Source organism: Hemiscyllium ocellatum, chromosome 8 (assembly GCF_020745735.1).
Source record: "Hemiscyllium ocellatum isolate sHemOce1 chromosome 8, sHemOce1.pat.X.cur, whole genome shotgun sequence".
In the NCBI taxonomy this organism is placed as follows: domain Eukaryota; kingdom Metazoa; phylum Chordata; class Chondrichthyes; order Orectolobiformes; family Hemiscylliidae; genus Hemiscyllium; species Hemiscyllium ocellatum.
The window spans coordinates 118731591-118745195 of NC_083408.1; the positions used below are offsets into that span (position 1 = coordinate 118731591).

Here is a 13605-nt window from a genome sequence, read left to right on the forward strand (position 1 = left end):
CACCAACACACAGGTGCAATGACCCTGATACCACAGCCACATTAACCATGGCAACACTGACCTGCTTTTCCAGATGGTCAATAGTTTTCTGTTTCTTTGTGAGGTTTTCTTGTAACTGTTTAGAAAAGCACAAGGAAGAGATTTCAGTGAGGAACACAGAACAGGTTAACATTCTGATCCCTCTCGCTGCCTGAGGAACATTCCCTCTCACAACTGGCCCCTTGTGAATTCCTCGAGCAATAGGGAATCCTTCCACATCCCAGTAAACACCCCCTCAGGGCCCTTTGAGATTCAGGGAGACACCTGAGTCACCTGATAGTTCAGAAATGTACTTCCAGTTAAGTCTGATGTAAGTCTGTTAGATTTAAGATGCTGCATATGAGGATAGCTGTGTTTAGCAATAGCTAATCTCTTCAGCATGAAGATTCATGTTTAATAATTATTGTGGAGCTGAGTTTGAGCATTATGCAGACACCTGGATCGTGTTTTATTAAAAGGGTAATGAAAATACACATAGGATTTTTTATTTTAAAAGAGGGAATTTCTTGGAAACCACAAAGTTCCCGACAAAGGCTCGTGTCAGTTGCTGAAACGCACTTCAGGGAAAACACATGACATTTTTATGACTGGGTTTTTTGGCTGTTAGGTTTGAATATTTGCAGGATTAGAGTTTGTGTTTGTATTTGTGGGGCAGCACGGTGGCTCAGTGGTTAGCACTGCTGTCTCACAGCACCAGGGTCCTAGGTTTGATTCCAGCCTCGGGTGACTGTCTGTGTGGAGTTTGCACATTCTCCCCGTGTCTGCGTGGGTTTCCTCCGGGTGCTCTGATTTCCTCCCACAGTCCAAAGATGTGCAGGTCAGGTGAATTGGCCATGGGAAATTGCCCGTAGCGTTAGGTGCATCAGTCAGAGGGAAATGGGTTTGGGTGGGTTACTCTTCGGAGGGTCGGTGTGGACTGGTTGGGCCAAAGGGCCTGTTTCCACGCTGTAGGGAATCTAATCTAATCTAATCTCATTTCTGAAACCTGGGTTGTGAGATCAGGATGAAATCTTATTTTTCTCCTCAGGCAGAGAGAATGAAAGAACTTCCCAACAGCCTCTCTATTTCCTGAGCAAGCTGTGACTGCTAAGATTCCAGACATAACCACGCAAGATTAGTGACCTGACCACATTTGCAACAGCACCGGACTGACAGACTTCACGACATTCTACGCCTGATACTGTTTGTCTTCAAGAATAATTAACCTTATCCAGAGAGTATTTTCTTCAAGCTAATCTTTAAAAGTACAAGGAAAAATAATTTTTTAAAAATTTGTTCACAAGATGGGGGTGTTGCTGGCTAGGCCAGCATTTATGGCCCATGCTGGAGTCAACCACATTGCTCAGAGTCTGGAGCCCATGTAGTCCCGATCAGATGAGGATATCAGTTTTCTTCTCTAAAGGACATTAGTGAATCAGATGGATTTTTCTGACATTGACTTTGGATTCACGGTCTCTTTGCCTTGAGGGTGTGCACCTGCCTCCTGTGCGTTTGTTTTTATTCATTCATGGAATGTCGGTATCACGGGCGGGACCAGCATTTGTTGGCTTCCCTTGAATACAGAGAATATAGAACATTATAGCACAGGAACAGGCCCTTCGGCCCACCAAGTCTGTGCCAAACATGATGCCATTCTAAACTAATCCCATCTGCCTGCACACGGTCCATATCTCTCTACTCCCTCACTGTACATGTGTCTGTCTAAATGCTTCTTAAACACAGCTCCCATGTCTGCTTCTACCACCTCCCCTGGCAGTGTGTTCCAGGTAACCATCATTCTCTGTGTAAAATACCTTCCTCACACATCTCCTTTAAACTTTCCCCCTCTCACCTTAAACCTATGTCTCCTGGTATTTGACATTTCTAACCCTGGGAAAGAGACTCCAATGATTCATGCCTCTCATCATTTTATGAACTTCTATAAGGTCACACACCTCGGCCTCCAACACTCTAACAAAAACAATCCAAGTTTTTCCAACTTCTCCCTCTCCTTATAGCTAATACACTCCAATCCAGGCAACATCCTGGGAAATCCTTTCCGCACCCTCTCCAAACCTCCACATCCTTCCTATAGTGTAGAGACCAGAACTGCACACAATACTCCAAATGTGGTCTAACTAAAGCCTTGTACAGCTGCAAGATGATTGCTAACATTTACACTCAATGTCCTGACCAATGAAGGTAAGCAATGCCACATGCCTTTTGTACCACCTCACCCACTACCCTCCTCAACCACCTTTGTCACTTCCGCACAAGGGCGATCTGCACCCCTACCCCCCCAACACACACACACACACAGGGATCTTGCCTGTGGCTAAAGAGGATATAAAGATCTCTGTCAAGGCCCCAGTAATCTCCTCCCTTGCCTCCTTCAGTATCCTGGGATTCAGATCCTGGGGGGTACCTAACTTAATGTTTTTCAAGACACATGCCACAGAATAATCTTCTATCATCACATCCTTCTCCTTGATGAATATCGATGCAAACTACTCATTAAGAATCTCAATCACTTCCTCGGACCTTACATATAAATTCCCTCCTTTCTCCTGGATTGGACCTACCCTTTCCCGAGCTACCCTCTTGCTCTTAATAAATGTATAAAATGCCTTGGGATTCTCCTTTATCCTAATTGCCAAGGACATTTCATAGCCCCTTTTAGCCCTTGTAATTCCTTGTTGTTTTCTGTTCTCTTTACAATCCTTAAAGGCCTTGTCTGATTTTAGCTTCCTAATTCTTACACATGCTTTCTTTTAGTTTTTGACTAAATTTTCAATATCTCTTGTCATTCAGCATTCCCAAATCTTACCATCCTTATTTTTCATCCTCACAGGAACATGCTAGTGCTAAACTCTGATCAACTGGCCTTTAAAAGACTCCCACATTTCAGAATTAGCACTTCCCCCAGAATTAGCACTTCCCCCAGAGGACCGGTCATATCCTTATCCATTAATGTCTTAGAAACAGACAATGTTGAGCTGCCTTCTTGAACCACTTCAGATCCTGTATTACAGGAATACCCACAATGCTCTTCGGAAGCCAGTTCCAGGAGTTTAAGCCAGCGACAGTGAAGCAACAGCAATTTATTTCCAAGTCGGGACGGTGACAGACTTGAAGCTTTAGCTTACTAAGAGGGGTGAACATCTTTATTTTCATACTTGCTACATTTATTTTCAAATTGTCAATATAAATCAATTCTGCACTTACAAGCCCCTTACCTGAAACACTGCTTCAACTTCCTTGCTCAGTCTCTGGATCTCAGCACAAAGTTTCTCCCGCTCTCGCTGTTCACTTTGTTGTTGACTGAAACACTGCTTCAGCATCTGCTGCACACTCCCCAACTCACCCTCCAGGTCCTTACACAGGCAGGGGGGGGTCACACAGGGGGAACAAGCCTCTGAAACAGGACTTCTTGCCTAAAGAGGGATGGCAAGAGAGAGTGGGGCAGAGCAGGAGGGGCCGGGGGGAGAGTGGGAGAGAGACAGAGAAAGTGATGGAGGTAGAGAGAGAAGGCGAGGCAGAGAGGAAGGGAGAGCAAGCAGGCAGAGCGGGAGAGGCCGGAGCACAAAAGACAGAGGAGAAAGCGGGGCAGAGAGAAGGAGAGTGCGCGGGGCAGAGAGGAGAGAGAATGGGGGAAGAGGGAAGGAGAGCGCACGGGGCAGAGAGAGGAGGAGAGAGCGGGAGAGGGGAGGAGAGCGCGCAGGGCAGAAAGGAGGAGAGCGCGCGGGGCAGAGAGGAGGAGAGCGCGCGGGGCAGAGAGGAGGAGAGCGCGCGGGGCAGAGAGGAGGAGAGCGCGCGGGGCAGAGAGAAGGAGAGAGCGCGGGGCAGAGAGAAGGAGAGCGCGCGGGGCAGAGAGGAGGAGAGCGCGCGGGGCAGAGAGAAGGAGAGAGCGCGGGGCGGAGAGGAGGAGAGAGCGCAGGGCAGAGAGAGGAGGAGAGAGCGGGAGAGGGGAGGAGAGCGCGCAGGGCAGAGAGAAGGAGAGAGCGCGGGGCGGAGAGGAGGAGAGAGCGCGGGGCAGAGAGAGGAGGAGAGAGCGGGAGAGGGGAGGAGAGCGCGCAGGGCAGAAAGGAGGAGAGCGCGCGGGGCAGAGAGGAGGAGAGCGCGCGGGGCAGAGAGGAGAGAGAGCGGGGCGGAGAGAAGGAGAGAGAACGAGGGAAGAGAGGAGGAGAGAGAGCAGGGGCAGAGAGAGCGGGCCGGAGAGAGAGGAGGGCAGAGAGCACGGGAGAGAGGAGGAGAGCGCGCGGGGCAGAGAGGAGGAGAGCGCGCGGGGCAGAGAGAAGGAGAGAGAGCGGGAGAGAGGAGGAGAGCGCGCGGGGCAGAGAGGAGGAGAGCGCGCGGGGCAGAGAGAAGGAGAGAGAGCGGGAGAGAGGAGGAGAGCGCGCGGGGCAGAGAGGAGGAGAGCGCGCGGGGCAGAGAGAAGGAGAGAGAGCGGGAGAGAGGAGGAGAGCGCGCGGGGCAGAGAGGAGGAGAGCGCGCGGGGCAGAGAGGAGGAGAGCGCGCGGGGCAGAGAGGAGGAGAGCGCGCGGGGCAGAGAGGAGGAGAGCGCGCGGGGCAGAGAGGAGGAGAGCGCGCGGGGCAGAGAGGAGGAGAGCGCACGGGGCAGAGAGGAGGAGAGAAAGAGGAGGAGAGAAAGACGAGGAGAGAGAGAGGAGGAGAGAGAGCCGGGCAGAGAGGAGGAGGGAGAGCGGGAAGAGTGAAGGAGACAAAATGGGGCAGAGAGAAGGAGAGAGAGCGGAGCAGAGAGAAAGAGAGCGCCGGGCAGAGAGAGAGAGCGCCGGGCAGAGAGCGCGAGCGGGGGGCAGAGAGAGAGAGCGCCGGGCAGAGAGCGCGAGCGGGGGGCAGAGAGAGCGAGCGGGGGGCAGAGAGAGCGAGCGGGGGGCAGAGAGCGCGAGCGGGGGGCAGAGAGAGCGAGCGGGGGGCAGAGAGAGCGAGAGCGAGCGGGGGGCAGAGAGAGCGAGCGGGGGGCAGAGAGAGCGCGCGGGGGGCAGAGAGAGCGAGCGGGGGGCAGAGAGAGAGTGGGGGGCAGAGAGAGAGAGCGGGGGGCAGAGAGAGAGCGGGGGGGCAGAGAGAGAGCGGGGGGCAGAGAGAGAGCGGGGGGGCAGAGAGAGAGCGGGGGGGGCAGAGAGAGAGCGGGGGGCAGAGAGAGAGCGGGGGGGCAGAGAGAGAGCGGGGGGGCAGAGAGAGAGCGGGGGGGCAGAGAGAGAGCGGGGGACAGAGAGAGAGCGGGGGGGCAGAGAGAGAGAGCGGGGGGGCAGAGAGAGCGAGCGGGGGGCAGAGAGAGAGAGCGGGGGGGCAGAGAGAGCGAGCGGGGGGCAGAGAGAGAGAGCGGGAGGCAGAGAGCGCAAGCGGGAGGCAGAGAGAGAGAGCGGGGGGCAGAGAGAGAGCGGGGGGGCAGAGAGAGAGCGGGGGGCAGAGAGAGAGCGGGGGGCAGAGAGAGAGCGGGGGGGCAGAGAGAGAGCGGGGGGCAGAGAGAGAGCGGGGGGCAGAGAGAGAGCGGGGGGGCAGAGAGAGAGCGGGGGGGCAGAGAGAGAGCGGGGGGGCAGAGAGAGAGCGGGGGGGCAGAGAGAGAGCGGGGGGGCAGAGAGAGAGAGCGGGGGGCAGAGAGAGAGAGCGGGGGGGCAGAGAGAGAGAGCGGGGGGGCAGAGAGAGCGAGCGGGGGGGCAGAGAGAGAGCGGGGGGCAGAGAGAGAGAGCGGGGGGCAGAGAGAGAGAGCGGGGGGCAGAGAGAGAGAGCGGGGGGCAGAGAGAGAGAGCGGGGGGCAGAGAGAGAGAGCGGGGGGCAGAGAGAGAGAGCGGGGGGCAGAGAGAGAGAGCGGGGGGCAGAGAGAGCGAGCGGGGGGCAGAGAGAGAGAGCGGGGGGGGCAGAGAGAGAGAGCGGGGGGCAGAGAGCGCAAGCGGGAGGCAGAGAGAGAGAGCGGGGGGCAGAGAGAGAGAGCGGGGGGCAGAGAGAGCGAGCGGGGGGCAGAGAGAGAGAGCGGGGGGGCAGAGAGAGAGAGCGGGGGGCAGAGAGCGCAAGCGGGAGGCAGAGAGAGAGAGCGGGGGGCAGAGTAGTAGCAGGACAGTGTGAGGGAGAAAGGGATAGAGTTGGTGAGGTGCCAGTGGTGCCAGGCAGAGCAAGGTGGTGTTCAAATAAAGCAAAGCCAGGGGGTTGATTCCAGCAGGGGAGGACAGGGAGAGAGGGGGGCGGACAGGGAGGAGGGGGTGGGACAGGGAGGAGGGGGTGGGACAGGGAGGAGGGGGTGGGACAGGGAGGAGGGGGTGGGACAGGGAGGAGGGGGTGGGACAGGGAGGGGGGGTGGGACAGGGAGAGGGAGGGGACAGGGAGGGGGGGTGGGACAGGGAGAGGGAGGGGACAGGGAGGGGGGGGGGGGGACAGGGAGAGGACAAGTTTAATGTTAACCAGACACAGGGATAAACGATCCTGCTAATCTCAGTGACAAACAGAAAACACAAGTGCTGGCAGTCACAGCGGGTCAGGCAGCGCCCGGGGAGGGTGGGCACGGTCACATCTGGAGTCGGGATAACCCCATCATTCTCTCGGATGAAGAATCATCTATATTCAAAACATTAGCCTGCTCTCTCTCCATGGACGCTGCCTGACCCAGTGTGATCGCCGTGCTCCCGCAGTGATGGGCTCCCGCGGTGACCGGCTCCCGCGGTGACCGGCTCCCGCGGTGACCGGCTCCCGCGGTGACCGGCTCCCGCGGTGACCGGCTCCCGCGGCGACCGGCTCCCGCGGCGACCTGCTCCCGCGGCGACCTGCTCCCGCGGTGAGGTGCTCCCGCGGTGACGGGCTCCCGCGGTGACGGGCTCCCGCGGTGACCTGCTCCCGCGGTGACGGGCTCCCGCGGCGACGGGCTCCCGTGGCGACGGGCTCCCGCGGTGACCGGCTCCCGCGGTGACCGGCTCCCGCGGTGACCGGCTCCCGCGGTGACCTGCTCCCGCGGTGACCTGCTCCCGCGGTGACGGGCTCCCGCGGTGACCTGCTCCCGCGGTGACGGGCTCCCGCGGTGACCTGCTCCCGCGGTGACGGGCTCCCGCGGTGACCTGCTCCCGCGGTGACGGGCTCCCGCGGTGACCTGCTCCCGCGGTGACCGGCTCCCGCGGTGACCTGCTCCCGCGGTGACGGGCTCCCGCGGTGACCTGCTCCCGCGGTGACGGGCTCCCGCGGTGACCTGCTCCCGCGGTGACCTGCTCCCGCGGTGACCTGCTCCCGCGGTGACGGGCTCCCGCGGTGACGGGCTCCCGCGGTGACGGGCTCCCGCGGTGACCTGCTCCCGCGGTGACGGGCTCCCACGGTGACCTGCTCCCGCGGTGACGGGCTCCCGCGGTGACGGGCTCCCGCGGTGACGGGCTCCCGCGGTGACCTGCTCCCGCGGTGACCTGCTCCCGCGGTGACGGGCTCCCGCGGTGACGGGCTCCCGCGGTGACGGGCTCCCGCGGTGACCTGCTCCCGCGGTGACGGGCTCCCGCGGTGACCTGCTCCCGCGGTGACGGGCTCCCGCGGTGACGGGCTCCCGCGGTGACGGGCTCCCGCGGTGACCTGCTCCCACGGTGACGGGCTCCCGTGGTGACCTGCTCCCGCGGTGAGGTGCTCCCGCGGTGAGGGGCTCCCGCGGTGACGGGCTCCCGCGGTGACCTGCTCCCGCGGTGACCTGCTCCCGCGGTGACCTGCTCCCACGGTGACGGGCTCCCGTGGTGACCTGCTCCCGCGGTGACCTGCTCCCGCGGTGACGGGCTCCCGCGGTGACGGGCTCCCGCGGTGACCTGCTCCCGCGGTGACCTGCTCCCGCGGTGACCTGCTCCCGCGGTGACCTGCTCCCGCGGTGACCGCCTCCCGCGGTGACCGGCTCCCGCGGTGACCTGCTCCCGCGGTGACCTGCTCCCGCGGTGACCTGCTCCCGCGGTGACCTGCTCCCGCGGTGACCTGCTCCCGCGGTGAGGTGCTCCCGCGGCGACGGGCTCCCGCGGTGACGTGCTCCCGCGGTGATGGGCTCCCGCGGTGACCTGCTCCCGCGGTGACGGGCTCCCGTGGTGACGTGCTCCCGCGGTGACGGGCTCCCGCGGTGACGGGCTCCCGCTTCTTTCAGGAGAAAGTGAGCACTGTGGATGCTGGAGGTCAGAGCTGAAACGTGCGGGCTGGAAAAGCACAACCAGTCAGGCAGCGTCCAAGGAGCAGGAGAATCAACATTTCCTGATGAAGAGTGTATGCCTGAAACCTCAGTTCTCCTGCTCCTGGCATGCTGCCTGACCGGATGTGCCTTTCCAGCACCACACTCTGATCCTGTTTCTTTCAGTGTTTTTATTAGCTGCAACTTTAAGACAACACTGTAAATTCACTCATGGCACTGCAGTGGTGGGTCGGAGTTTCCACTGCATGAAACCTGAGATAGTCCTTGAAAATATTCTGTCTCCCCTCAGACTGAGGATGACACACTTCCAGCCCAGTTTGATGGAATCCACACAGCTGGTAAAGTAACTGCACAGTCTGTAGGTTTAACCATAAGCCAGGCAGGACCTGTTTGAACGGGTGGGTACACTCCATCCAGTGCCACAGTTCATCTCTTCACATTCCCAATCCAGTTCCTCGATGTATTCCCGAATAAACCTTCTGCATATACACCTGCTCGTTTCAGGAGGAGCTGGCAGGCAGCCGGTGGATATCAGTAACCTCACAGCTTCCCCGAACACGTCAAATAATTCCCCACTCAATCATGGGAGACCTTTGCAGTGACGTGCTGCAAATGGAGAAAAGTGCTGGCTAATATTCCAGCCTCAGCCAATTGTGCAGAAGTTAGCTGTGTTTTGATATTCCAAATAGTGGAGATGTGGAAGATGCTTGGTTTCATGAACACTCACTGATCAATGGAACTCTGGCACACAGCAAGCTGTTTACCGTGTGTGAACTGAGCAGACTCTCGGAGGACAGTGTCGGGTTAATGATTGGTTACTTACCACAGGAAGCTTGCTTTTGTCTGATTCACCTGGCAGATTTCCTGCAGTCGTCATTTCTTTCAGCTTCTCATATGGAAGAGTTTCTTGACAGGAATATGTTAGCAGCTTGGCTGTGTCTCTAGGACTTGCTGGAATTGGGATAAACTCAGCATTTTCTAACTCCTGGAAAACCAAAAGGACATAGCCATTAATTCAGCTGGAAGAGTTCAGGAAGCATCTGGGTGCCCACTCACTCTCTGACACCTCACTCACTGCAGTAACACATATACACCCCCCTGACACACACACACACACACACACAGTCAGCCAACAGGGGTTTTGGTACAAGACTCTCTGCCCTACCACTCACTGAGGGGAGGGCAGGTTTAAAGGGACCTGCCAGGGTACATGGTGGAATGCGGATTCAATAGAAATCTCGAATTAAGAGTCCACTGATGACCATGAATTTATTGTTGATTGTTGATTATCGGAAAAACCCATCTGGTTCAGTAATGCCCTTTAAGGAAGGAAACTGCCATCTTTACCCGGTCTGGTCTATATGTGACTCCAGACCCACAGCAATGTGGTTGACTCAACTGTCCTCTGGGTAATTAGGGATGGGCAATACATTCTGGCCCAGTGACGACCAAATCCCATGAACAATTTTTAAAAAGGTATCACCCACACAGACTCATACTGTCCCCACAGCACCCAGTTAGATTGGCCCTGGAATTGAAGAGAGAGAGTGTGTGAGAGCCACTCCAATAATACAAACCCCCTTCCCATTTCTTTCTGATAGGACTCATGGGTTTGTTGCAAGAGTGACCTTTCCTCTGTCTATAATTGCTCTGATTAATTGTTGCTCAGCTGTAAGCAGCTGGCTGAGATTATTCAACCAGTGGTGCATTTCCCTCCAATTCCCCACAACAGGAAAGTGTTCAGTGTTCCCGAGTATAACCCAAAACCCTAAGGGCTTACCTGCTGCTCAGCTGACCCGGTTCAGCACAGAGCCAGCATGAAGCCTGCCCTCCCTTTCCCGGGCCCAGACTTTGACTCCTGTCACCACTCACCTGTAAGAGCCACTCGGGACAGGAGCTCTCAGTCAGATTACTTGTAGACTTGAGGGGGTTGAACATTCCAATTCCTCGCCTGTCCTCTGCTGTTCTTTTCATCCCGTTTTGCCCATCATCCTCCTGTTCATTCCTGAAGTCATCCTCAAGTGTTGAGCCCTGTGGAACTGGATGATATCAGCAGGGTCAGATACAAGGATCTGGTGTGCTGTGTAGCCAACAGCAAACAGCCAGAAGCAAATACACTGGTATTGGTATCAACATCAGCCTTGAACACGCACAGACATGGACAGACAAGCAAACACAGACACACACACAACTAGATCTGGCTGGAGGGACTCAGCTTTAGGACTCTCACCCACAGCCAGGGCTTTCAACAAGAGATTTCCTCACACTGTGAGACCCATCCAATCCCTCAGATTCTCTGCAAACAAACATCTTCCCACCTCAGGATAAGCACATATCCAAACTGGGACATGTGAACACTGAAACGAACACACATCCGCTCAGGAACACACAGATCCTGACTTACATACCCACACTCTCACTGTGACAGCCATACACAACCACAACACGCGCACACACCCAAGAACACACACCCATGAGCTCATCAATGGCATGCTACACACACGCTAGCTCACAGCCTGACCAGTGCAGCAGCTTCACACAGAGATACACAAAAGCAATACACTATCACCCACACGCCACACATGAACACCAGGACACACAAGGACACACGGATGGGCACACCCGACACACACACAGACACAGGGGGGTACACCCCCACACACACACAGACACAGGGGGGTACACCCCCACACACACAGACACAGGGGGGTACACCCCCCCACACACACAGACACAGGGGGGTACACCCCCCGACACACACAGACACAGGGGGTACACCCCCCCCCACACACAGACACAGGGGGGTACACCCCCCCACACACACAGACACAGGGGGGTACACCCCCCCACACACACAGACACAGGGGGGTACACCCCCCCCCCCACACATACACAGACACAGGGGGGTACACCCCCCCACACACACACACAGACACAGGGGGGTACACCCCCCCACACACACAGACACAGGGGGGTACACCCCCACACACACACACACACACAGACACAGGGGGGTACACCCCCACACACACACACACACACACACACACACAGACACAAGGGGGTACACCCCCCCACACACACAAACACAGGGGGTACACCCCCACACACACAGACACAGGGGGGTACACCCCCCCACACACACAGACACAGGGGGGTACACCCCCACACACACACACACACACACAGAGACAGGTAAACTGTGACACACTCTGGCACACAGACCCAAGCGTGTACACACAGGCTCAAACCAACATGCATTACCATGTGTGACACACAAACGCTCACTGTGATACACTGACATTGCACCCTAACCCATGTACTCACACAACGTGGCACAGGCATCTGCTCAAGGACATTCACCCCAGGAGGCCTACAGCGAGACACACACTTCAAACTCCAGCTGCCTCCCCAGTCTATCCCACTGCTCCATGCTATTGCTGTCTCGATCCAATTTCCTGTAATAAAACTGCCTGCCTTTCTTCCACAGCCCTCAGCGTCAGTGAGCTCCAGATCTTTGCTGTTCCTCAGACCTCCTTTGACCACGACTTGAAGTCTGTGACCCTGAGACCTTCTCCCATGCCCCAACAGGATTACCGATGTCTCCCTGATCGCTGATTATAGTTCAGTCACACTCACCAGCTCCTATAGACAGGCCACTGCTGTTCGAGCGAATGGTTTTCGATGCACCCACAATTTCTGGAATAACAAAGGCACAGTCTATATTTCTGAAGTTTGAATAGGACAGGAACAAGCAAAGGGTCTCGAGTCACCATGAAGAAACTAGAGAACAGTGAGCAGACGCTACTAGATATTAAACTGAAAACCAACATCTTCTCGGTCACAGCTCGCATGTGCTACGAGTTCATTTAAGCAGCATCACAGTAGCATTTGTGCCTCAGCCAATAGCACAGCACCCTCTCAACAAAATGTTGTGGATTCAAATCCTATTTCAGGCTGGCTTCCTTCCAGATGTGACGTTTCAGTACAGGAACTCTAGAGTCATAGAGATGTACAGTACGGAAACAGACTCTTCGGTCCAACCCATCCATGCTGACCAGGTACCCCAAACTAATCCAGTCCCACCTGCCAGCTCCCAGCTCATATCCCTCCAACCCTTCCTATTTATTTACTCACCCAAATGCCTTTTACATGTTGCAATTGTACCAGCACTGAAAATGTGTTGCTGGAAAAGCACAGTAGGTCAGGCAGCATCCAAGGAACAGGAAATTCGACGTTTCGGGCATAAGCCCTTCATCAGGAATGAATCAGCAATTGTACCAGCCTCCACCACTTCCTCTGGCAGCTCATTCCATACACGCACCACCCTGTGTGAAAGCGTTGCCCCTTAGGTCTCTTTTATATCTTTCCCCTCTCACCCGAAACCTATGCCCTCTAATTCTGGACTCCCCGACCCCAGGGAAAAGACTTTGTCTATTTATCCTATCCATGCCCCTCATAATTTTACAAATCTCTATAAGGTCACCCCTCAGCCTCTGATGCTCCAAGGAAAACAGCTCCAGCCTGTTCAGCGTCTCCCTATAGCTCAAATCCTCCAACCCTGGCAACATCCTTGTAAATCTTTTCTGAACCCTTTCAAGTTTCATAACATCTTTCCGATAGGAAGGAGACCCGAACTGCATGCAGTTATCAGCGGTTAACAGCAAGAGGAGCCGGTAGGTGGCATGTGTTACTGACCGGCAATGAGGATAGTGTGCCAACCGTGGCAAGACAGATCCGAGACTTTGTGAAGGGAGCCAAAAATAGGCCGAGGCCAAGAACTGCAAATTTCAGAACCAAAGCCTTTCTCTGTAGCGGTCATTCCAAGGCGGCCATTCCCACCATTTCCCCAGGCAAAGATATGGTTATCTGGTAAACACAATGGACAGTGGTGTTATTACTCACTTAATCCACAGCAGCAAAACTGTCCTGAAACTCTTCAGAGTGTGAAAGTCAGAAGTTTTATAATGAGCACACAGGACATTGAAAACCATTCCGTTTGAACACGTAAAGCCTGAAAACTGCTGGAGTGAGAACTCACTCCCCAAGGGCAGCACTGGTGCATGCTCTGACAGCAAGCATTGTAACCACAATCTAACGTTCATTAAGGAAATGATTACATTTGTACAGGCCCCAACCAAATTTAAGAAAAAAGATGCCTTTGTGTCATTTGAAAAGTAACTGAAATAAATGAACTGGCCAAAGGAAAACTCGACAGTGTCCAAGCAGTGTAAGTTTGTGGGTAAAGCAGAGGAAATTTATGCTTCACTATCGGAGGAAGCTCCTGAGGATTAAACGCGACTGGGTCTGTATGATTCCAGAATGACACAGGAAAATGCTTCAAAATTTAAGGAAACAACCTGAACATATATTCATTGAATGTGAAATGGTTAAGCAAATTAATTTTGATCAGTGGATATGAGTACTAAAAGCTCAGA

At 55.4% G+C, this 13605-nt stretch overlaps 1 protein-coding gene across 1 annotated transcript in view; it reads right to left on the minus strand.

Moving 5' to 3' along the window:
- The window catches only part of LOC132818452 (serine/threonine-protein kinase Nek9), a 68449-nt gene that overhangs the window by 3609 nt on the left and 51235 nt on the right, over positions 1-13605 (minus strand). The window contains exons 17-22 of the mRNA XM_060829536.1: positions 12866-13036; positions 11807-11866; positions 10040-10206; positions 8991-9152; positions 3255-3452; positions 62-115 (exon numbers count right to left, since the gene is read on the minus strand). Coding sequence (XP_060685519.1) covers positions 62-115; positions 3255-3452; positions 8991-9152; positions 10040-10206; positions 11807-11866; positions 12866-13036 — 812 coding nt within the window. The remainder of the gene's footprint in view (positions 1-61; positions 116-3254; positions 3453-8990; positions 9153-10039; positions 10207-11806; positions 11867-12865; positions 13037-13605) is intronic.